The sequence below is a fragment of the Mesoplodon mirus genome (assembly GCF_964341445.2).
Source record: "Mesoplodon mirus genome assembly, chromosome: 3".
NCBI lineage: Eukaryota > Metazoa > Chordata > Mammalia > Artiodactyla > Ziphiidae > Mesoplodon > Mesoplodon mirus.
In genome coordinates this window covers 60850820-60877497 of record NC_138978.1, presented here as the reverse complement: position 1 = coordinate 60877497, position 26678 = coordinate 60850820, and the positions used below count along the sequence as shown (strand labels likewise).

Below are 26678 nucleotides of genomic sequence, written 5' to 3'. Positions count from 1 at the left end.
TGCTACCTCTGGTTGAGGACATCCTAACATTTTTATGTGTGTCAATATTGTGAGTCTATTGTTTCACTCAATTAGATTTTAAGTTGGTAACAGAAATTGAGGGTTAAGGTCTCTGACCCTGGTGTTCATGTTTTTGGAAACCCCAATCAGATTAGGTTGTCTGAGATAGAAGAACACAATGAAAGAATCTGCAGTTATGCAAGGAAACTCTAACTCTTACATCTCACAAAGGGAAGCAAAATACCAGGTACTCAGAGGGTACAACCAATATTAGCTGAAGAAATAATAACAGAGGCAATCCAGATTGAATTAATATTCTGCTCATTTTCAAGGAGATCAAAACATACAACAGCTCAGGGATTTCTTCTTACCATCCTAGGCTGGGCATAAGGGTTTGGAAAAATGATATTTTAATTTTAAATGCCAGGGAATGGAAGCAACAGAGAATTCCCTAAGCAAAAATAGTTAGTAATGAAGGAAAGAACGTACACATATCAGATATGAAACAAATTCTTCTGCGAATAAGTCGCATGGCTTACTATAATGCATGAAAGAGAAGAATATATTTTGAAAAAGGAAGATCCCACCCATCTCCCCATCTATCCTTCTCCATAAGGCCTGGAAAAAAAGAGATACATCTCATGTGCCAACTCCAGATGATTTTGGCCAGGCTGCTTGCAGCTCTGTCTAGAGGGGGCTTCTCAGACTACATCTGGGATGTGGGATCTAGTCGTAATGTCTGCTGAGGGTTTGGAAGGGGAGTGGCAGTTTATATGCTTCATGCTTGACATCCCTGATCTAATCCCAACTCAAATCATGTTTGATGTGTTGAACCCAAGCTGAGCCTCTCCCCTCCAACTTGTTGCACTGGAGGTCTGGGCTGAGCGCATGCAATCTTTACCCTCCCCTTGCACCGTGCAGAGTTTCTACCAGGAGCGAATGCCAGTGTGTAGGAGACTGGAGCTTTCCTTCCCCATCGATGACTCTTTGTTTTTACTGAACTCAATGGGGTGCTGAACCTTCTGCCCAAGTGAGGACAGGAAAGGGGGTGGTGTTACCAAGCAGCAGCAAATTCAGGGATTTTGCTCACTGGCAGGATAATTTGGGTGTGGGGGGCCACCTGGAATAGGCAAACAGCACCAGACTGACCTCAATTAAAAGCTATCACCCCTCCCCAGATTTTTTGATTAAATAACTCCGTTATGGATGGCAAATCTCCAGGAACAAGATTAAACTAATTGCCCCTTCATAACTCCATGTCAAATTCTTTGTATCACTGAATTTTGCAGGGGAAAGAGAGGAGGCACTAGCACATATGCCAGGCTAGGTCAACTCCTACTCTCTCATCATTTCTAACAGCCCTCTTCTTGACTTTGCTCAAGTCCTCCCTCGCTATTTTTATTCTTTCTTCCTCCCACAAGTCTCTGAACTTAAGGAAGAGAGAAATGGAGCTGAAAAAGGAACCGATACTTATAGAGCCCCTTCCTAGGTGATAGGCACCAAAGTGGGCATTTTGCAACATTATCTCATGTCATCTTTACATCAGTCCTGAGAAGGTAGGTATCACTGTTCCCATTTTACAGACTTGGGAACTGAGATGCTGAGTTAAGGAGCTTGCCCATGGACACAGAGATAATAAGATACAGACTCAAAAGCCTGTGTTCTCTCTACTTAACCAATGGGCTTCAAGGAAGTGCTCTCTTTCTTGGTCTCCTTGCTATATCATCAACCTGCCCCTAAAACAGAACACTTCCCACAGAGATTCTTGGGCCAGAATATGCACAGCAGACTATTAAAGTTGAGAGGAATTTAAAAATAATTGAATCACAGACCCTGATTCAATGTAGATGAGAAAATATACTGTGTTTTTAACTTGGCAGAAAGGAGGCAGATGCTGGAGTTCAAGTCCTGGCCCTTGAAACTTCAGCTGCCTCTTGATCTTTCGGAGTTGATGTCTTCCATAAAATAAGGTGAGCACCACCTCCCTGCCTACTTAACAGTGTAGCTTGCTCATTACATCTTTCTGATCATGACAGCTTTTGTAAAACATGAACCATTATTATAATGAACCATCCATATAAAAAATGCTTGCTGATTGATTGATTAGGGGAACTGAAATATATGAGTCATATAAAAACAAGGTGTCTTTCTTTAACATTTAAAACAAAGGTGACACAGCAGCAATTAAGCCTGACTGACCTATCAGCTCAGCCTTGCTCTCTTGTCACGTGGAACACAGGAGACAGTGTATGTAGAGTGACATGGGCTCTTTAGGCACCATTATAGTGATAGCCTTCAAAGGGTTTGTGAGTAATCAGAAATTATTTGTAAAATGTTTTGTATGAGTTAATGAAATTTTAAGTTTTTCCTCTGGAAAGAGAAACAGTAGCTTTCATCAAAAGTAGTATAATATAGTGGGTAAGAGTTTTGAATTGGAAACCAGAACTTCTGAGTTTAAATCTCAGCAACTTCACTTACTAGGTGTGACATCTTGGGTGAGTTAATTAATTCTTCTATGCCTCAGTTTTCTCATCTGTAAAATGAGGGTAATAATAGTACCTATCTCATAGGATGGTTTTGAGGATAAATGAATTAACATATGTGAAGCAACTGAAACACAATCAGTAAGCAAATTTTCATAGCTGCCAGCCAGCAACACCATCGCCATCGTAAGCTCTCTAAGTGGTCTCTGACCTTAAGGATGCTTATGAGTAGTCACCATGAGACACACTCCATTGTTCTGAGTAAAAATAGCTATAATTTACTAAGCAACTCTGTTGGGCCTTACATAAATATACTTACAAAGTACTAACTACTTTACATGCACTACATCCTTAATTTTTATAAGGATCCTATGAGGTGAATAGTATTATTAAAATGATTTTACACTTGATTAAGCCTTGACTGGGGCTTAAAGGTTTAAGTAACTTACCCAGGATCATGTGGATAATGAGTGCAGAGCCAGAATGCAAACCCAGTTCTGACTTATCCCAGAGCAAAAATTTGTAATCAGTATAGAACTAAATGCTTCTAGTTAAGGACAACTTCTCAAGGTAAGTCACAGTGATCTTCGACTCACCAGAGAACAAAAGTAAAGGAATCAACGGCAGCTCATGACACAAGGAAAAGATGATATTGCACCAAGAATTAAAATATAGCATCTGTCTTTTCAATTCCAGGAAGGCTATGAGAGCCACAGGATTCAAAGTACCTAGTGAGCAAAGCACATCGCTGAAGATGTGTCCCTGTGGGTTCTGGAAGAAACGGAGATGTCTACCTCTGAGATCCTGAGAGGGGTGAGGAAGTCAGGAGACTGTGAAATGGAGGCTAGAGGGGAAGCTGACCACATAGGCCCACATATTCAATCAGGACTGAGTGAAGACAGGCAGGTGTTTGGACCACAAGGGGAAGTTCAACCTCTGTGTGCTGCTTGCGACATCAGCTATACATTGTTTTCTGATAAGCTTGTAGTTAGTTAGCACGAAGATTGGACAAAGTGTGTCCAATATTTCTGATGCTAGCTCTCAGTGCCTGCCACATAGAAGGTGCTTACCAAATATTTGGTGAATTGATTCGAAGAGGGCTGAAAAACGATGTCATTTCTCCATGAAGTAAATTTGGTGGGGATGCACAATGTAGGATCCCGTTGGGAATGCTAGCCTTCAGTACAGTCTCCTGAAGAAGCACCACACTTATTCAAGGGATTTTGTTAAAACAAAAGTAGGAATGCTAAAACAGGAATGCTTCTGGAATGAGCTTCAAAACCAATCCACAGGCATCACAAAATAAGTTATTTTATTGACACATTTTCCCAGTTTGATACTCAGAGTAATTACTGGTCTTGGCTCTAAATGACTTTTGGTCATTTGGGTTTCCTGATTTACCACCATTAATGATATTCTTAAAAATATGCCCCAGGCTCTGCAGACAATTCTAACGACAATAATCAAATAATCCCTAAATGTAGCATCTGAGTGCTTTCTATATTAACTCATGCCACCCTTACAATAGCCCTGTGAAGTAGGTATGGGAATTATCTTCACCTACTAATGAAGAAACCATGACTCAGGTTTTGTAACTTGCGCAAAGCAACCCCAGGTAAGAGGCAGAGCCCAGTTGTTTGAGTAATTGTGACATCATTGGAATAAGTGTCTATTTGTATCTCCCTCAAATTATCTTAAAGGGAATTAATGATATTCCATTGTGTCTTGAATTTTCATTTTGTTGTTTTTATAAGGGCATATTTCTTTATAGTCCAATCTTGCACCCGTTAATTTATTTAGCCCCTTTGAGAAATTTTTACTTTTTAAGGACAAAACCACTCGTGGAAGATATAATAGAGGTTTGCTTCAACCCTGAATGTAAGGAGTGTGGTACCAAGGGAAGCAGATAGCAGAACTCTTTATCTCATATCTCTGCTTCTATCTTCTCCTTTAAAGGAAAGATCTTTACATTTTATTAGCAGAAAGAGATGGACTACAGTGTAAGGTAGGTGTTCATTTATTCCCATTTTAGCCATGAAGAAACTGAGACTCAAATAGGTTTAAGAAACTTGCCTAAGTTTGCAAGAGGTTGAGTTCAGGTCTATCAGATTCCAACATCTTTCCTGTAAGATAAGCTGGCACTGTATGCTAGGGGTTAAGTACAAAGTTTCTATTTGTGTTTAAAGAAATATCAATCACAAATGTCCAGTATGGAAAAAAATGATTTAAAAGTAGTTCCTCTAAAAGGTGGAGATTTGGTTCAAAATTAAAGTCTAAGATAGTCAAGAGACTGCCCAAACTTCTTTAACTGAATTCAAGACTTGAGACACAGATACATTATAATCCAGGATATGAAAAGACAGAATGCTTTTAGGGCAGGGGACTAGAAATGGGGAAGCAAAGCCATGACTCTCAATAAAGGGTCAAGAGTTAGATTAAAAAAATATGTATATATAAATATAGATAAATACATACATATATACATACCTACATACATACTAGTGTGATGGTTAATCTTATGTGTCAACTTGATTGGCTATCAGGTACCCAGATTAAACATTATTTCTGAGTGTGTTGTGAGGGTGTTTCCACATAAGATTAGCATTTGAATTGGTGACCCTCCCCTATGTGCGTCAGCATTATCTAATCTATTGAGGGTCTGAATAGAAAAGAGGTGGACTAAGGAGGAATTCACCTCCTTTTCTGCCTCATTGTTTGTGCTGGGACACACCTTGTCATCTTCTGCCCTCAGACTGGAATTTGCACCATCAAGTCTTCTGGTTCTCAGGCTTGAGGCTCAGATTGAATTATTCCACCAGCTTTCCTGGGTCTCCAGTTTGTGGACAGCATGCTGTGGGACTTCTCAGCCTCCATAATCACGTGAAGCCAATTTCTTATAATAAATCTATCATCTATCATCTCTCTCTCTCTCTCTCTCTCTCTCTCTCTCTCTCTCATCTATCTATACACATATATACATATATCCTGTTAGTTCTGTTTCTCTGGAGAACCCTGAACAATACAACCAGTAATAAAGAAACAAACAACTGCAAAGTACTATGTACACATCAGGTACTGTTACTAGGATATTCTGTGTGCTTTCTTCATTCACTCATTTATTGAATAACTATATGTATGCCCAATGTGTGACATGTACTGTGCTAAGCACAGGGAACAAAAAGTCAAAAAAGATTTGATCCTTCCAGAGACCGACCATAATCTACAGAAAAATTCCATAGGGACCATTATTAACCTCACTTTACAGAAAAGGAAATAGAAGCTCAGAAGAATTATGGGGCTTATCTACGGTTACATAGGTAGAACATGGCAGACCTGGGTATTATTATACGGCTACCTCCTATTAACCCAAGATTCTAGAAGAAATTATTTATACACATGGCCAGAAAGCACTTGGAAAAGAATGTGGTAACAAGAGGTGCCAAAATATGCCATGTAGATTTGTCTTCAGAAGGCTTTCTCCCACAGCTCTTAGGAGTGCTATTGGCAGAGAGCCTTCAACTGTCAACACTTCAGGATCTGACTCAGCTGCAGAGAGCCACCTTGGTGAAGATCATGCCCCTTTCTTAGCCTGCCCATATTGGAGCACTAGCAGTATAAAGGTTATTGATCTCAGCTAAACCCAGGACAACTCGGAAGGGTCATTCTAGCTCACAAGTTCCCCATGTGATTAACTTAGGCTGTTGTTGGATGTGCAAAACAGCTTAACTTCTCCCTCTGCCCACCCTACCCCACAGGTATTGAGCCCAACATGCTGCACACTAAACTTGGAGTTGGAGTCAGCATGCTACATGGAAAACCTGTTGAGAAAAGGAGGGACTCTGTCCTTTTTTATCCTCCAAAGAGCACAACTATAACATGAACAAAAGTTACACAGAGACAGCATTTGGGTTTAATAAATTTCTTTCAACAATGAAACAGCCTTCCTCAAAAAGCAGTGAACTTTATAAGATAGAAGGGGCACTATTACTGTTGGAGGCATCTCTATCAACCAAATAAGTTGGTATTTTACTTAAATTTGTTTCTTTTCATCCTTCTGCTGGCTAGCACATAGCATAACATAACTGGTATTTAGAAATTAGTGATTAGAATTCTCTAAAAGGAAACTTCCTAGTTTCAATAGGTTCTGGGAATAATTTTAAGATAGATGGGGGGGGGGGAAATCCCATTTTCCAATAACTCCCCAAATTTATCTGAGATTATTTAAGATATAGTGGCACAGAAACTGTGTCAATATCTACCAATATCCATTCACTCCTTTATCTTTTAGTAACAGAACCCTGAATTTTAGCTGGTTATATGCATATCCAGCCAAAGACTACATTTCCCAGACTCCCTTCCAGCTAATATGGCCATATGACTAAATTATGGCCAGTGGGATCTGGGGGGCAGTGATGGGTACAACTTCTGAATTAAACACTTAAAAGAAACCACTTGCCTTTTATTTTCTCTTTCCTCCATCCCAAGGCTGGAACATGGAGGTGTTTCCTGGTGGTAAGGCACCAGCATCCTTGAAAAGGTAGAGCAATAATACAGAAAGTTCCTGGGTTCTTGAATGACCCCTGGAGCAAGACTCTATTACCCATCTGGACTGCCTACTAGCTTTGACTCTTTTGTGGGATAGAAATAAACCATCCATTATTTTAAAGCCATGACTATTTTAGTTTCTATTAAAGCAGCTCTACCAATATTCTAACTCATACAGATCCCAAATCAACAACTAAAACCTGGGTGATTTTCCTTCTTTACCATATCAGCATGATATCTTACTAGGAGACCACAACATGATAAGAATAGAAATTAACATCTTTTGCCTGTGAGTTGACCTCTGCATCCTCCTGTCTTCTTTTATGGTGCTTGGCCTTGTCCTGGTCCATACTATACTTGATTTCTATATAAAAATCAAGGGCCCAGGTGAGATCTGGACTGGAATTATGTTTATTTGTCTGTAGAGTAGGATTTTTGCCAGTAGTTAAAACCCTGATTTTCTATATTGCTGAAGCTTTGTTTTGGGGAGGAGTAATTTTCAGATAGGTTTGTTTATACTATATATACACATAGATATATATGACACATTCATCCATCCATTCATTCATTTCATTCATTTATCAAGTCATTTGACCATGATGTGTATACAGGAAACCTATCCAAATAAAATGAAAATCAATTCATGATATGAGATATCAAATGGGTTACAATTCATTAATGCATATTCACAGATAGATGAAAAGAACAAGTGAAATACAACTTTATCTTAAAATTCTTCAAAAGAAATAGAAATCAGAAATTCAACATAAGACATTGTTATGAATAGCTTACCATTTGGAATTTTCTTTATTTCTAGTAGTGTAACAATTGATAAGCTTTTGTAGCCTAAGAACCATAGCCTAAATGAAATATTCTGATATATCATTAACTGGTATAGGTCTTATTTCTCTTTTTGTACCTGAATTAAGTGTAGCTGTGTGAACGTCTGATTGCTTGGCTGGAAACATCTAGAGCTGTGCAAAGCATTCCTCATTTTTATCATGGCACTAACTGGATTTCAGAAGGTTATTTCTATTCATCCAGTTCTGGAGATAAAGTTCTACCTATGTTATTTGTGAAATATACCTATATTTGGTTATGGGTTATCTAGAAGAGGGCATGGATTCTAAAGCCAAGAATATGTTTTCAGTCCAATCTCTCTTTTCACTTATGTTTATCCAGAAACGTGCCTACCTTTCCCTAAAGCAACAATCACAGCTCATTTTCTTACAGTAAATGTCAAATATCACAACTCTTTGGGAATCATAGTAATGAGAGAGCCAGGTTCTCACATTAGAGGAAACCAGCTGGGAGTGTGGAGGCAGTAGTGGGGGGGGGGCATCCCTTGGTTTGTGGGGCTGCAGGTCTGCAGGAATTGCCTAACCCTGGGATTACTTCTCTGAGTGTCTCCATCTAGTTTTAACATTGTTTCCCTAACATCGTTTTGTCAGTCTCAGCCACGTCATGTCATGTCAACATATCACTTTAAAAACTGGTGTTGGGAAGAGCTCAGAGTGACAACCACTCTCCTTGCTGTACCCTCATTATCTGGTTGGAGGAATGACTTGGGTAGGCATATTCATTTTGATAGAAGGGACTTCCCCTTTCCAAGACTCAACTAGCTTTCAGAAAATACATTCCACATGTCTGGGATCATTCTAATAAGTTTTCTTTCACAGAAATTTGTTCACTGAACCCCATGAACTTGCCTTCTTACACTTATCCTGGTAACTTTCAAATGACCACTAAGTTTATTACACTCTATAGAGAAGTGGATATAAACTGGTTTCAGGCCTTGAAATAAACTTTTACAATTGATAAAAAATGATTTAGTAAGTAAAAAATGATTTGAAAGATGTTAACTGAAAAGTGAAAGTGTGTACAGTTAAAATGCCCCTATTACTAGAAATCACCTGTATTGTAGACCATCATGTGAATTTAAAATCTGAACCCTCCATGGCAGAAGGGAAAGAAAACTAATACACGTTATGCCTCCCTTTTCAAGAAAACATCCTAAGATGGCAAGTGAGTATATGATTAAAAATGACCTGAAATATCATTTGCTGTGGTTGACTACTATTAGCAATCATGTTAGTTGACTCTAACCATAGTGGTAAAGGCCATTATAAGCACTAAGCACTAAAGCAGGCATCTTTATAGACTTTATTCATCCCAGGCAGGCAAACATTTATTCCCAAAGGATGGGTGATTACAACTCCTTTAGAAAGGTTAGTCGAGATATTCCAGAAGCATCTCAAAAATGGTTCAGCATTTATTAATTATCTCGTTCATGGGAAATGCTGCAGGGACAGCACATTTCTCTAAAGAAGATGCCAAGAAGCCAAGAACATATTAGCTCCTAGTATGAGAGCCTTCAACTGCTCTTCACAGCTATTTTTAGAAAACAATTGCAGCATTTATCAAGTACTACAGAGAAAACACTGTAAATGTTGGAACTCAGAATGCAGCAATTAGAGATATTTAGTAGATGAGAATTGGAGAAGGAAGTACAACTTGTAGAAAAATACGAATTTGATTAATAAAAATAAGGCACACCTGTATCTGAGGTGCCTAAATGATGAGATTATTTAAGACAATTTGATAATAAAATATAATGAAGCTTATGAGTTTTAATATCTTTTTAGACTATGATCTATGATGTTAGATTAATATTTCTTTTTGAAGCATTAACAATGAAAAGGGTTTTTATTTTCCTAAAATAAAAGCAATTTTCTTGGTTTTCTTTCCATGAGTTTTTACGTGTTATATCATAAAAGATGACATTAAGATGTGTTTTTTAAAATCGCTGTTAGTAAATTTGTGAACTTCATATTGTTTTTAATTGTTTCAGGAGTAAGTCTGGATAATCTTTATGTTATTTTTTCCTTCTTTGAAAAATGCTTGCAGGAAAACGTCAAAAAGAAATGTGATCTCATGCATTTTTACCATTTTGAAAAGCACAGAAACTGCAATATAAAATGAGCATAACTTTCCATGGCTAGAACGAGCTGTTTCAGATTTATAGACTTCATAAAATGGTGACCATATGCAGCCTTCCGTTTAAGAAGTTTCTGATCTACTTAACATGTATGGGCAGAGCACAGCTCTCTGTCCAACCTCACCAAAGCTTGAAATAAAATCCACTCACCACTGGTGATGGGGAAAGTGCAATGTTGCCTATTGATGCCTTCAGTTCATCTACAGTTGCAGCGTTCTTAAGAATGTCTTTAGCTTGCAATGGCTTAATCTTGATATTAAACTTCTTGTGTGATTCTTCTTCCTCTTCCGATTCACTTGAAGAATAAAAGTGCTTTCCTTTGGTAGGTAGAACACAGTTAAAGATACGTAACTCTTTTTTTCCACTGGAAGGCAATGATGAGTATAAGACATGAGTGACTGCACATAGAGGCAGCAGAAGTATCCTAAGATGGTAGAAAATCAAAGCAAAACAAACAAAAATCAAAGGGTAAATCAGGAAAGAGTTAGAATTTATTCACCTTTCCTCAGAGCAGGATTAAGGATGGTGAATTTCAAGGAGGAATTTACAAAGTTGGCCATTTGTGTCTCACTCAGCACACACAGTGACAAGCCCACGGAAACTTCCTCTTACTGTGGAGAAAGGAAGGTCACTCTACGGACGATTTGTGATGACTTTTAACTGCTTCAGAGTGTGACCTGATCTGACCAGAGATGGTTTGCAGGCAAAGCACAAGTCAGAGCTATTTTCCAGCCACCATTAGTGACATTGTCCTATCAGATTTCAGCAGACAAACAAGTACCCACAATTTGTACAACTGTTTTTCAGCACAACTTTTCTCTTTCTCCTCTCTCTCTCTTTTCTATGAATAGAGCAAGGCAAAATGCCTGCTTGTTAGTGATCAGGCTGTTCTCTGTGCTGTTTATTCATCTCTAATACGAGGGACAACAGGACTTGAGAAGCTTGGGTTTCGGCACCTTTTCAATACAAAATTTATCACCCTGCTGAGAGCAAATGAAAATTAAAATTAAAATATAAAGAAAGGATATAGCCGGGTTCCTCAGGTCTGATGCTGTAGCCTTCTTCATCCAGCTCCGGTGAGTTCTATAAAATACAAGTGCACATTAAGCAATTATTATCCTGACAATGATAAAGGAATTATTCATTTTCCTTCAAGAGTCTTCCAGTTAAGGATATAGACTTGTCTCTTGTTTTGGGGGTGAGTGCTGGGCCCTATATGTTTAGATATTTACTCACGGATATTTGGAGAGTCTTCCTATTGGGAAAATAAACTAGGAATCAACTGTCAATGAACGAAAACATTCAAACGGAATTTATCATGCATTTCCTGTAAGCCAAAGACTATGCTGAGCAACATGGCAGGGATACAAAATGCAAATTATCTTTCGTCTGTATTCTGGTAATCAAAAGTTAAAAAAAATGCAAAACACAAAACATCAGTGATAGGAGTTTGAAAGGAGAGGAAATTTGTGAGGTTTGGAAGAATTAGGGAGTCTGTGTGTGCCTTTCGGGCCAGATGGAGAGGAGAGGGGAGTCAGTGGTGAGGAAGAGCCTGTACCGAGGCACCAAGGCAGGAATGGACAGTATGATTCCCGTAGGGAAAGGGAGAGGCAATGGTGACAATGACAGGACTGGAAAGGAAGCTGTATGGTGGGAGACCATGGAAAAGAAGACCATGGCTGGGGGCTGGGGGGCAACATGCTGGGGGAAGAGTCTGGACTTGATATGGCTACTGCAGCTTCTCAATTAAGGTAGGACATGCTGAAAGCAGAGTCTTAAGGTGTTGGAAATATGCTTCAGGATATATTGGGGACAGAAGAAACTGGAGAAAGGAAAACTAATTTAACATGCTTGCATCAATTCAGGTGAGGTGTGCTAAGTAAACGACCAAGTTGTTGGTGATGGGAAGGGATGAATCAAGGACATTTGGAAGGACAAATTATTAGTTCTTAGTAACAGACTGGTCATAGGAGAAAAAGAAGATGGAAGGTTCAAGAAGACTCCAAGATTGCTATCCTCAAATTCTGGGAGTACTCCTGGCTGAACTCATTCTAACAGAAGGCAAGTAAGATTTTTAAGAAAAAGAGAGGAAAGATAAAAGATAGTTTGCATGACTGGGATTAGAGTTATCATATTTTAGTTCCTATTATATGGTAAGTACTGTGACCCACGCTTTATTTTACTGACACTTCATAACAATCATATGCAGAAAGAATTATCCCATTCACCAAGGAGGAAACTAAGAGGAATTAGACGCCATTTCTCAAGGAAACACACCCAGCAAATGGTAGACCTGGGCCTTGATCCCAGATATTTTGAGGCTCAACTCTATGCCTGAGAGAGGAAAAGGGTACAGAGTTCAAGGGCAGCCTCTTGAAGTTGAAGTCATAGGCCTGGAAGTAAAGAAGACAGAGCTGGAGAGAGAGATTTTGGAGTCACTGAAGGAAAAGACATACCATGACCATGGAGAGAGAAGAGGGCCTGAACGCCATGGAAAAGCTGCCATTTATTGGGCATTTATTGTCTCCCTCTGTCCTTTCAGTACTCAAAGCTACTTTTAAAATGCAAGTGTATTAAGGTTACTTTCCTGCTAAAAACCTGTCCCTGGCTTCTCACTGCACTGAGAATAGTAGTCAGCACCACTGTGTAGCCCACAAGGCCCTGCATGATTCTCACAAGGCCTTCTTCCCACTATTAACGTTTATGATTTGATTGCTGCAAGCTCTTTCCCACTTCAGGGTCCTCATAAATGTCCTTCTCTCTGCCTGGAAGTCTCCTCCCTCAAATCTGCAGTCAGTTAAACCCTACTTAAACTTTAGGGCTTTGCCTGAAGGCCACATCCTTCTCTAGGCCTTCCCTGCCAAAAACACGATGATATAATCTATTAAGAATAAAACCTTTATTATTACTTAGAGAAAGTGGAGTCTAGTGTATAATTACAAACACAATTCCTGTGACCCGAGTATTTTTTAGGACCAAGCAAATTTGAGGGAAATTCTGCTTCATTTAAACACTTACATGTTGACAGGACAGCACTAGGGTTTAGAGTTTAGATGGGGTAGCAGAAGTACTTGATGAGTAATTTTGTATTTTAATTATCATGCTTCTTGTTTGCTTAGAGTATCCCATTCCTGTGTATTAAAGAATTCTACAAAACATAACAAAAATCTTTCTGGGTGAAAAAGTGTTAATTTTGAGAAAAGAAATCATCCTTCCTTAATATCTTTAGTAACTTCCTTTATAACATTATTTGTGAACAATTTGGATGTAGGATAACATAGGGGCTATCATAGATCTAGGAAATTAAACTGTTAAAAATATCAAAAGATCTCAATCCTCGGAAACAAATATAAGAGAGGACCAGGTAATGAGGTTGACAGAATGACATGTTTTGGACTGCATGGGTGGCATGAAGAATTTAACCTTTCTGAGCTTCAGTTTTCTTTTCTCTAAAATGCAGATAATGTAGTATTTACCTTCTAAGGTGGTAAGAATTCAGTAGCATATAATATTATAAATGGTGGTAGTTATAAAAATAAAATTCTTCTTATTAACAAATGTGCAAAAGCATTAACATCAAGCTTAATTCTTATGAAAGGGGAGGCTGGGCCAGATAGTCACCTAAGGTATAAGTACAAAGGCATTTTGTAGGGATTGTGAATTTGGGCACTTACTATGCAATAGAAATGATTTTGGATGTGAATATGGTCTACACGTTTTCTATGATTAGAAATCTAAGAGCCACTGTGTCCATTCTGTTGTGGTTGGTGAAGTGTGTGGTGATGAGGTTAATTGCTTTCTGGGGGAATTATGAGGAGAGTTCAGGTCTCAGCTGGGATTCATTTTTGCTCCTTGAGAAGCAACAAGTGATTGTCATTTGGCCTGCGAAAAATCTGTACCACGAGGCTATAATAATTATCGTGAGTTATGGTATGAAGGTTTGTATTCTCCCCAAACTTATATATTGAAATCCAAACCCCAAGGTGATGGTATTAGGAGGTGGGGGCCTTTGGAGGTGATTAGGTCACGGGGCAGGAGTCCTCATGGTTGGGGTTAGTGACCTCATAATAAAGACCCCAGTGAGGTTACAGCTAGAAGGTGCCTTCTATGAACCAGAAAGTGGGCACTCAACCAGACACCAAATCTGCTGGTACCATGATCTTGGACTTCCAGGCTTCAGAACTGTTAGAAATAAATATCTGTTGTTTATAAGCCATTCAATTTTTAGTATTTTTGTTAGAGCCACCCAAATGGACTAGGACATTATGAAATCAAGGCCCAATACTCAAAGCTGCTTAGAAATATAACCAGGACTGAAACATCTGGAGTTAATATTTTAAAAAGCATTTTTTGAACACATATTACAGGCTAGGCAGGCTACTGAAATATTCTGCAAATAATTAGCTCAATGAATCCTCACAACAGTGCTACAAAATAACTACTGACTTCATTTTTGCTGGCCAGCAAATAACCAAAGCCACACATAGGTGATATATGGAGGGGCCAGGTCTTGAACCCAGGTCTAATAGACTCTAGTGCTCTTAACCGTTATACCATGCTAACTGTGCCGGCACTTCCTAATGAGATGTTTCACTTATTTCCGTGTCCTATTTTAAATACAAGAATGCCTTGACTCGATTTCACATTCTGAAATATTTATAAACACAAACAATCTTCTGATACTCACGTATCTTTCCCAATCAATTTCCGCATAAAATCCATTTGGTGCCCCATTGCTTTTCTTCTGCAATAAATTTGAAAATACGTTTAGAAGAGAAACAATTGAATGAAAAAGAAAAAAGGAACAAAGAACACTTCATTCTTATCTGTATTTAGCAAGAGCTATCAAAATCCAACACTAGAAAGACAAATTAGAGCAGCCTATTAAGCAGCCACATTGGTGTAACTGAATGGTAAATTGAGCTGCTGTGACACTGCATAAAAGAATTTACACACTTATTTCACAAAAGACTGTAGGATACCTAAGCATAGAGATATTAACAACTAGCTGTTCAAATTTTATTCAATTACTAGAGAGTCAGCAGCACCTATGTTATAATTTAATCCTCTATACCTTAGGGGATATACCCAGACATATATACATATTTAAATGGAAATATTTTGATTTCTACATTACTCTCATATACAATTAGTTCCAACAGATCCAAAGAATATTCATCCAAGTCATTAACTAGTCTTCTTTTAACTTTTCTGACACTGACTCAACTTTTTCCTAACCACCCCCTTGACAGAATATAAAGGAAATCAGCTCCAAATTAGTTAACTCAGCCTGTAAGTATTAAAAATAGTGCTGATATTCTTTTCGAGTGGCTTTTCTTACCAAATTATTAATATAGAATTTGAGGATTAAGAGTGGATTTCTATCATCCATGCATCCTAAGCCTCCATGAGCACACATAATTACAAGTGACTGGGTATCAGCATTGTTCTCTCAGGATTGTCTTAAAGTTCTATTTTGGCCCCTAGTACAACCATGACATGTGTGGCCATAAGAACTTGAGCAAGGATGTGGCATCATCCAAATTGAAATTCCTGGGATTCTCTACTTCTTGTGAGCGAAGGACAAAAACACAAATGAGGTTGGTAATGGACAGTCCATTCAACAACATTCCTGTAGTTGGCACATGGAGCAGCAGTATGTCACAGAGCACTCACAGATCTCACAACAACACGCACCAGATGCTGACATGACACACGAGGCTTGAGGACTGGACACCTAATTTTGCAGTCACAAATGAAGGCCAGTTGAAATAAAATGTGAACAGCTGACACAATTTGACAAATAGGTAGGAAAAGAAAGCTTTGCATCTATGCATATAGGATCACTAGAAAACCAAATCAGAGGTAACTTAGTAACCATCATCACTGAGTAATACTTACTGCATGTTGACTGGGCACTCTAAGAACTAATAGTAGTTTAGTAAGGGTGAAGTGCCTAGGGAATAATGTGTTCATTATCTTCCTCTCTCTTCCTATACACTAACACTGCCCTGGAATTTACAAATGCACCAACTCTGCCCCACCTCCACCAACAAGCGCCCCAGAATACAGGGCTGGTACCCTTCTTCGTCTCTGTCTTGCTCCTGACAAAGATAATGTACTTTGTCAGACTACATCATTTTAACCTTCTCACAGAATTGCCTTCATTGAATTAGTGCTTCAATGACATTCTTTCTTCTTTGAACAAAGGTTGCTTTAAAAACCTGCCACATCAACTCTGCACCTGTATAAGCGATGAAGCTGCTTTTGAGGACATGGTCCATTAAATAATGTGCCGTTTAATAATAAAAAAAAAATCTCTCTCATAGTGAATGGGCATGGTTCCTATTTTCTTTTTGTCATATTTGCTTTCTTTTAAAATTTCTATTTTACTAATCTGTTTGCATGTGTCTTCTTTGCAAAATTCTCCAAATCCTTCTTAGATAGCATGTATAATAAATTCAAAATACAAATGTAATGTATAATAATGAGAAATCAAATAAACTAAGCTGATACCAAAGAACTAAACTGATGAATTTTGTGATCAGCATAGTATTATTAATAGACCTTTCAGTTATCAAACAGTTCTTCAATACAAAGGATTGTTATCTAAAAACTAAAGAGGGGCTTCCCTGGTGGTGCAGTGGTTGAGAGTCCGCCTGCCGATGCAGGGGACGTGGGCTCGTGCCCTGGTCTGGGAAGATCCCACATGCCGCGGAGCAGCTGGGCCCGTGAGCCATGGCCGCTGAGCCTGCGCGTCCGGAGCCTGTGCTCCGAAACGGGAGAGGCCACAGCAGTGAGAGGCCCGTGTACCGCAAAAACAAACAAACAAAAAACTAAAGAGATTAGATAAACTACTGAGTTCAAAATTTTCAAAGTTCTACAGTTGTTTGCTTCCATGATAAGCTCATCTCCATAATCAAAACCTTTCAAAACCAAGATAGTTGATATGTTCAGCTAAACAAAAACAAAATAAATATATGTGTGTGTATATTTCTTTCCTGACAACATATATCCGACATTATGACTAAAAAAGTTCCTCGATTTTTTGAATTTTCTAGATCTGGGCTGAGTGAAAAATTTCCCAGTTTCCATGGAAACCAATGGAAGATTGAGATAAAGAGAAGGCAAAGCCTATAAAAAGAAAATTTCCTTTAAAATAGGAACATTTTAAACATAAGTACTAAACACAAACAACAAATCATAAAAATACATTCTTTGGGGCAGACATTCAAAACATATGCAAACACACACACACACACACACACAGAGTTTCATTAGAGAAATTGGCAATTTGGCCTCATTCATACTAGTGAATTCTTACAAATATATTTGGTTTTGCAAGTGGATATTATCAAGTTAAAGCTAATCCAGAACCTGGCTGAAATTCTTCTGGTCAAACTCCAAGGAAGAAACAATTCTCCTGGTTTAACCATTTAAGCAGCTCATAGTGGTAATATGGAGGTAATGGCTCTATTCATTTTCAATTGGAAAACAGTGAAAAAGCAAGGAAGTATGTAAGTTAAGTGGGGAAATATTATTTTAAAACTAAGCTTACTATTTAAAGCAATGTTTGCTATTCATCAACATATAAACAGTGATTTTTCTCTTGGAGTATAATTATTTATTCTTTTAATTCTTTTCTGTATTTTCTAAAATTCCACAATTAGCATAAATAACTTCTACAACTTGAATATATGACTGTTATTTGAAGATAATTGAGGCTTACAGCAATGTTGATCATGTTTTAATAGGTATTTTACTTTGGTCAGGTTTATTATCTGCTCTCAGATAATATCATGGTTTAAATCAATAAACATAGTAACAATTGTGTTCAATTACACATTCATCAAAGTTCTTAATTTCCATTGTGAATGTTCTTCTTTTCCATGGTCGGATCATGGCCACATAGCTTTCCTTGGTGAGAAGTATTAAAGGCACATGATACACTGCCTAAATATAATCTTTTTGCCATTGAGACAGACTTGACTCACTTTGTATAGAAAAGCACCATCCAATAGAACTGTCTGTGAAGAAGTAAATGTTCTGTATGTGTGCTGTCCAATATGGTAGCCACTAGCCACAAGTAGCTGTGGAGTACTTGAAATGTGATACGTGTGACTGAGGAACTGAATTTTATTTTATTTTTTTAATTAAAAATTATTTATTTATTTACTTAATTAAAGTATAGTTGATTTACAATGTTTCAGGTGCATAGCAAACTGATTCAGTTTTATATACATATATATATATATATATTCTTTTTCAGATTGTCTTCCATTATAGGCTATTACAAGACAATGAATATAGTTCCCTGTGCTCTACAGTAGGCCCTTGTTGTTTATCTATTTTTATGTATAGTAGTGTGTATCTTTTAATCCCAAATTCCCAGTTTATCCCCCCCTTTCCTTTGGTAACTGTAACTTTGTTTTTTATGTCTGTCAGTCTATTTTTGTTTTGTAAATAGGTTCATTTGTATCATTATTATTTTTTTTAGATTCCACATATAATTGATATCATATTATATGATATTTGTCTTTCTCTGTCTGGCTTACTTCACTTAGTACGATAATCTCTAGGTTCATCCATGTTGCTGCAAATGGCATTATTTCATTCTTTTTTATAGTTGAGTAATATTCCATGGTGGAATTCCAAGATGTGGTGTATATATGCACCACAGCTTTATCCATTCAGCTGTCGATGGACATTTAGTGAGGCTGAATTTTAAACAGCCACATGTGGCCACCGTGTTGGACAACACAGCTATAGTTGTTGCATAGTCTGGGACAGGATCAGCATCCCAAGTCCATTGTCAAGTACATTAGATCCCACAGGCCAAGGTCCTGCCAAATTCCTGATGTTACTGAGATAGTGCTTATCCTAATAAACAACTACTCAATTTGTATGGTGTTGTTTATATTACAGCCAAGGCTTTCTTATAGACAGCATATTCTTTTTAAAATTTGAATCCCTGTCCTTTGTGTAAGACATAGCAATCACACGTCTCTTATGCCTGATCGCTTTTTAAAAGTATATTCGGATGTCAACCTATAGAGTCTATTTGGTTGATTTAAAAATTGGCCCTGGGTATTCAGGAAGTAATTGGGAAATATTATCTAAGGAAGAGTCTTCTTAAATGCTACTGTTGTTTTTTTCAAATTTCAAATTGGGATTTTACTCACTGTTTCTACAACCCCTTGGATATCTTAAACTAAAATCTGTTTCCTTACCGAAACTTTTTTTCCTCCTTCACGTGCGCACTCTGCTTTGTTATTGTAGGGTGGTTCATGTGGGCTGGGCTGCTGGAATTGATTGTTTTCATGTAGAAAAAAGTTGTTAAAGGATCTGTTTGTTCTTCAAGACACATATAAAGAATCACATGGAGTCAGCAAGCATACCATAGAAGAAATCATGTCTAGGCCAAATTGTAGGGCCTACCAATCTTGGCAGGGTTCCTGAAGCAAAGAGTGGACTTTGGGGCCCATAATGAGGCTCTATTCAGCAGGCCGGTGTGGCTTGGCCAGGAGAAGAAGGGAAGGAGGAAGAGGCACCCCAGGCACTAGGGATGATGTGGATCTAGTCCTCACTCAGCTGGCACTTAATTTACAGGTAGAGAACAAACACCGGGACACACCATAGAGACTTAATAAAAATGGTTGCATTTCTAATGGATGTCTGAAAAGGCTAGCTCCATCATATATTCCCCTGGATCAAAGCCTTCCTGGGAGACATCAATACACACAGCACACACAGTTGACAGCTCCAAATCCGGACCCTTTCTTGCACACATGTTCAGGATGAGCAGAGATCTCCTCACAGTAACGGCCGTGAACCCCAGTGCCCCCAGTCTAGGTGTGGAGGGAAATCTGAACTGCTTAGGAAAAACTTAGAGTGTATCCTGCATAAAACAGAGTTTGTCTCTGGGTTAGACTGCATCATCACACACAGTTGCCTGAAGCTTCAGACATCGAGACAGACAGCTCGGCCGAGGGCAGGCATTTTCAGCCAGTGGGGAGCAAGGCAAGCCCATCTTGATACATGCAGCCTGGCCACAGAGGCTCTGTAGATAAAAACTCAAAAGCAGTGTCACCAGAGATGGGCTTCACTGGATTTTTGAGAAACTGAATTTAAATAGTTAAATCTATCGTGAGGCCCCTGCATTGACAAAGTCATTTATAAGTATTAAATGGGTACACCACAACTTGTAGTTTGTGGAACCACATTAGTGAAACCATAAATTTCAACTTCAGATATTCAAAAAGCAATAATTAGAAAGCTAACTCAGCCACATAAACGTGGACTGGCTCCACAGACATGAGGTCTTAAAGAAATCAGTCTGAGTTTGAAAGAAAATCACTTTGAGATTTCCAGGGACTGAATGCGAACAGAAACTTGGACCCCTGTAGCACTGGTCTCATAAGACGTTCTCAAAATTTGGTGACCATAGTATGTGGAAAAAACTTGAGGCACATTTCCACATAGTAAAATTAGCAGCTGGCCAATAATTTCCAGTTACCTAGGAAGCTGTACACCCGGTTTCTGAGAACCTGCATTTATTTCGAATGCAACCTGTTTTCCAAACAGGTCTGTGTTTTTTCCTGAGAAATCGAAATTAAATGATTCTTCCTTCCTAAAATCATGGCCATTCATGGCATTTCCAATTAAGGAACAAAGAAGGCACATCTGCTGATAAATAACTTGATGTGACTGAGAATGGTGACAGTGAAGGCGGATCGGGGAACTCAGGGATGAAGCCTTGACTTAGGGTGGGCAAGTCCGCAGAATCATGGCTGGGCTTATTGACTCAGCACGTACTCAGAGTTGCCTGTTACACGCCCGCCAGGACTGTGCCAAACACTGGGGTGCATGTTCTGCTCGAGATTTAAACTCGTGGTCCCTAGAAGACCAGAGAACTCTGAGATAGCAGTGGGGCCTTGGGAGACAATAAACAGCAGGGTGGGAGGAGCTTTAGAGAAAGGAAAAAGGACAAGACTGAGGGTGCCACAGGGAGAGAAGCAAGAAACAGCAAACCAGCCTGGAAGCAGCAGGGAGGGAAAGCAGAGACTATCTCACAGAGCCTTGCAAGGGTCAGAATGAAGGGGACAAGAGAACTCAGGGAGGGGACCAAGACAGAAGCAAAGAGAAGACACAGAAGCAGAGAGTACCTGAGACAGAGTTAACGAGAGGGCTCTGAGCCAGAAGCAAGAGGTGAGGAGAAGCTGAGTCTTCTGGGTCTTTTTTTTCCCCTGCTGAATAGAGCCTTGATTATAGTGTTACCCAATGTCTGATAAATTTCAGTCTACTTTCTTAACATTTCATGGCGAGAACTACATGAATGCAAAAGGCGCCCCAAAACTAAGAACCTTGAGTCAAATATGGGAGAAAAACTCCTACCATAGCTGCAATTAACACCCCAATTTAGGTCTAATATTATAAAGGGTGATTTTTCAAGAAAATATTTTTAACTATCTGGTTTATTTTCATTCCCACTTCAGCCCAATGAGCCTAATGCGAGTCCCTTTTTTTTTTTCCCTTCAGTAACAGCTGTTCTTTTGAACCTTCTGAATAGGCATCTGATTTAGATTTGAAGAAAGTCATTTTAGAAGCTGGTGCAGACTCGCATAAGCACAACTCGGATAAATCCAAGCCCATGCATCACAGATTTCTTTAAAAAGCAAGAAATCTGGTGACCAGCAAGGAATCAGAGTTACTGTTGAATCTAAACCCAGTGGACACATTTTCCTCCTCCAGGCTGTAAATTCAGGCATAAATGGTTTCAAGACTATCCCCTACTTATGAATTTAACATAGAAAATGTATCTGCAGCTCAACTATGAAAGAGGAAGAGCTTCTTTCAGTTTTATTGGATCTCAGATCCATTATGACTTTGTGGCCTCTGCTGGAGAAAAACATTCTCATATAAGGAGCTCTTATATCATTAAATAGGAAACGAAATAGCAGTTGATGGTAGCAGCCCCTGCAGGAACTGTCTGGCTTCTGACCCACCATATTGATGACTGGTTTGCTTGCCTACTCTGGGGCAGGGTTTTTGGTGAATGCAATAAATAAGTTTAACTTGACCAAGACTGCATTTATGTCCCATGCAATGACTACAAAATTTACAACAAAAAAAGTTGTAATTGAAAAGTCATTTAAGCTAATTTTTTCCCCTTGCAGAAAAAAAAAAAAAGAAGAAATGGGGCTTTAAGAAATTTAAACTAGCATAGGTTGAAGTGCAAACCTACTAAAAGTGGTCATTTAAATACTTACAATTCCATCTCTATCTGGTGAACCTCTGTAACAAAAAGAAATTGGTAGCTATTAGGAAAATGAATCATTCTTGCTACATAGTCTCAAGTGTGACAATAAGAATCGTTAACCACCTTTCTCCCCCCTCTCACGAGTTCCAACCCCAGTAAACCTGGCTAATGAAAGCCAAATCAAAACAGATTGGTTGAGTGATATTTGAGTGTGGGGTGTGTGTATGTGTGCGTGGGAGGGAGAGTCTCATTAAAAACTGAAATCCAAAAGGCACAAGTTGCTGGTGCAGTGTCTTGAGAGGAGAATTCATTAAGAGCTGTCCCACTCAGCAGCCTTATATTTAAAACTACCACCAGGAATGCAAACCCATTTGTTCTCTCTCATCTTCTCCCCATAAGTGGTCTTGAATTTCCCCTTATAAGAAGGAACTTCTTATACTAAGAAGAACTTATAAAACTACAAAGTAGTTTTCAACTTATTTTGAGAATCTATATTTTCTTCCATATTTCTAGAGTTACTGCTCCTTTGATTACAGGAGAACAGGAAATGGAGGGCAATTTTGCTAAATGGCTTGCTTTGATGACTAAAGTCCAGGGTATTTAATCCATGGTGAAGCTAGGCTGCAGTGCTTAAGAATAAGGGCTTTAGAGTAGGATGAATCCAGGTGTCCAGACTCCACCACTTATTAGCTCTCTGACCTTGAACATATTGCTTATTACTTAGTTCTCTAAGCCAGCTTAAATATGATAAGGTATATAAAGAACTTATAATGGTTCCCGACACATACTAAGTATTCAAAAATGTTTGTTTGTTTGTTACAGGTCTTTTCCTCTTCCATGATGTCTCTACCCTAGAAACACAAAACTCTTCACTTGCAGCCATGTTAGACTTTATAGCAATAGAGGAAGGGTATTATTATTGTTACTTTGGAAAACTGAGCTGGAGGAATCAGAGAAAGAGAGAAGAAAAAGAGTAGTCACTTTATAACTTCTTGTATTAATTAATTCTGTAAGGAGCTAGAAAAATATTATTCTATTAACATGGAGACCAGAATTATGCTTAGATGGGGACCTGCATTGTTTGGAAGAAAACCTTAGTAAGTGCTTGGGTGGACTCTGAAATCTTGAAGAGTTTGGTGTGATTGGAACTGTTCCTTAGCAGGTGGGACCAAGTGACAAGATTGTTTATTGCTTCATAGGGTGGGACAGAGGAGAGAGAGAGAAATGCAGAGTTGGTGGGACATCTTCTTGGCTTCAAGAGGTGATTCCCCTTCCCCACCAACACCCCCTTCAAAATTAGCAGAATATTCTACTTGTATTGCAAAACACTTGATGGGAGAGCATCGTTTTCCATAATCATTTCTGTGTCCATGTGGATACAGGGATGAATCAATGATACAGAGGCTAGAAGCAGAGAGGACCCTGATATTGAAAGACCATGGGAGTTGACAGAAATCTCAGGATCTTTGGACATTCGCTGGCTATGGGAAAAAGTTGGTTCAAAGAAATTTCATCTAAGATAGAAAGATAGGAAGAGTCTTAGCCAATAAAAGTTATATATAATTCATTGAACAACTATTGAGTGCTTATAATAGGCCAGGCACTAGGCTAGGGTCAGGAGATAAAATAATGGAGAAGACATGCTCATCATACAGAGAATGAGACAGGCAAGTAAATCCAGTGGGTTATTATGGCCGCAGTAAACCCAGGTTGTAGGAAAGTACAGAGGAATGGTACCAACCCATACTCATCAAAGTCAATTTTCCTTAGATTTGTACACTGCAAAAAATGAGCATTTCTTACTAGGATTTCAGCCTCTGCTAAAGGAACTGATAGAGAGGAGATTGCATCAAATTTTGCGTAGGACACTACCAGAGGCACTGATCCTCGTGGGGTTGTCTTTCGGGGCAGGTGATAGATGTGGAGAAGACAAGGCTCTGAAGATAGTCCTGGCTGTGGTGTTGCCCACTATTGGTCCAGGTAGAAGGGCATAGCTATACAGGATCTTAAATGGGAGGCCACTTGGTCTCATGCATATTTCAGCTATAGGGATGGCACTTCAAAAGTCTTAATCAGAATAATTGTAATTGTACATAGCAGCGTTGTTGTCTATTCTGATCCTTTGTCTTATCCACTGATGGAAATGGGGCTGCTGCTTCCCCATATGATAGCAGTAATCATGGTGGTATAGAGCACTAGCTATAGTGCCCAGGTTCAATCAACTTAGATTTCCTAGTTACATAACCTTGGACCAGTACTTCACTCCTTTGTGTCTCAGTTTCCTCATCTATATAACAGCCATGATAACAGCATGTAGCTCATAGGGCTGTTAAAGGATTCAATAAGTTAATATAAATGAAGAGCCTGGAATAGTACCTAGAACATAGTAAATACTCATTAAAAATGTTACCTAGAATAAAGTTATTATATAAGCTGACCTAGGATGGGGAGTAGAGAGAGATTTTAGCAGCCTCAGACAATGGGGTATGTGTCCTCAGTTTATTTCCGAACCCCCTCTTATTAAGTTTTATACATTTTTAAATAATTTTTTTTCTTTTTAACAGCAGACCCATTATATTTACTGATTCTGTTTTAAAACTGATCATCTACCAGGGACCTTTGTCTCTATTTTAAAAAGTGACAGTCACCTCTTGCCACTGCTGCCTTTTCTCTTTTACCCACCTATTGGTCTTGAATATAATTTTGCCTATCCTTTTTTTTTTTCTGAGTAATCAAAGAATAGGCACTTGACTGTGGACTAGAATACTGGCTCCATGTCTTATTTTTCTGAGTAGCCTTCAGCAAGTTACTTAATTCCTTTTGGCACTGATTTCTCATCTCCAAAATTGAGATATTATTTCTAACCTTATTGAATTACTATGAGGATTAAAAAGGATATCAGTACATACAAAATACCCTGCACAGGGCCTGCCACTTAGCACAGCCTCTCTCCTTTCCTCTATCAGCCATTGTAACGTTGATCAAATCAGTAAGCTCTGGTTCTAACTCCACTCTATCTAAGGACACTCAATCAACTGAAGTTGGAACTGGCAGCTACCAGAGCAGGTTACTTGGCAACCCTCACGGAGTTGCAACAGCCCTGAAAACAGTTTGTATCAACAAGGTTTCAGTGACTGCAGACTAACATAAGCATTACCTAAATCTGAAGGGATAGCACATTGCCAGAACATTTCTCCAGCCTTCTGCAAGAGTGATATATGACCCAGTTAGAGAGCAGGGGCTCATGAAAAGCAAAGGCGTACACTAAACATCTTGTCCTTTGACCATCACTGCTGGTGGAACCAGTTTATAGCTAATTTGCTATCACCTAAGTAAACTGGGGCACTCAGATGATAAGAAGTAAAGGACAGATGCTTGGGATTTTACAAGTAAATGTCTTGTTATAGTACTTCAGAGAGATATTGGGCATCTACACAAAGCCATGAAGAGTAACTTCCTCATTTTCATGTTTTTAGAAGTGGTGATGGAAGAGTGGTACTTTGGCCATCTGCAAATGAGCTCAGCCTGCCCTGGGGAGGTTGTTTGACCTCTTTTTCCTTTTGAGGGAGCTTTTTTCCTTTCTAATTTTCTTCACACACCAGAGATTATGTATAGTCAGTTACAGAAACCGTCTCAAAGAAAAATGGATTTGTTTTCTGCTAATGATGTTCTCCTGAGATGTGTCTAATAGTGTCCCCCACAACACATGGCACATTGTAGGTGGCAAAAGATTCTGTTGACAGACGGACTGCTACAGTGTCTGGCCTTTTATGGAAACTCAATTCCATCTAGTGCAAACTGAGGCCTATTAGAGGAAAGGGTATTCTAAGTCCGTGGAGCTATTGGCAATGCTGAAACCAGAGCCCAGTCTTCCGACTCTGGTGAACGAGCAATCTCCTATTCTGGTTAATGCTTCAAAGTTGGAAATTTCTTAAGAAATAATGAAAATTATATAAGGCTCAGAAAATTTTTTTTCTAATTTAATCATTTAGAAAAATTGGCAAGACTAGAGTAAAGGCAGCTTCCATGAAATAATTATTTACCAAAAGAAAAAACACAAAGAAAAGGTAAGAACAGGGGACTTAAAATTTGATATCTGGACAAAAGATAGCTTTTTACTCCCCAGTCCTTTACAGTCTCTGGTTTAAAAGCCTTCAAGGCTTCAGGGTCGCCCACTGCCTAAGGAAGGAAGCCCAGACACCTCAGCCTGGCTGGTACTTAAAGCCCTTCCTATCTGGCCCTGATCTCCTTTCCAGCCTTGCCTCCCACTATTACATTTATGTGTGGCCGACAAGTAGACAGACTGCTCTGTTTAGCTTGTCCTGAATACCTACTTGGCTTTTCTACATCTCTGCTTTGGCTGTTGTTCCCTTTGCGTGAAATGCATGTCCTC

The 26678-nt window shown here is 38.8% G+C and overlaps 1 protein-coding gene across 1 annotated transcript in view; it reads right to left on the bottom strand.

Annotated features, from left to right (window-relative positions):
* SGIP1 (SH3GL interacting endocytic adaptor 1) overlaps positions 1–26678 on the bottom strand; it is a 215205-nt gene that overhangs the window by 84131 nt on the left and 104396 nt on the right. The window contains exons 3-6 of the mRNA XM_082616302.1: positions 22296–22320; positions 14714–14770; positions 11055–11109; positions 10177–10352 (exon numbers count right to left, since the gene is read on the bottom strand). Coding sequence (XP_082472428.1) covers positions 10177–10352; positions 11055–11109; positions 14714–14770; positions 22296–22320 — 313 coding nt within the window. The remainder of the gene's footprint in view (positions 1–10176; positions 10353–11054; positions 11110–14713; positions 14771–22295; positions 22321–26678) is intronic.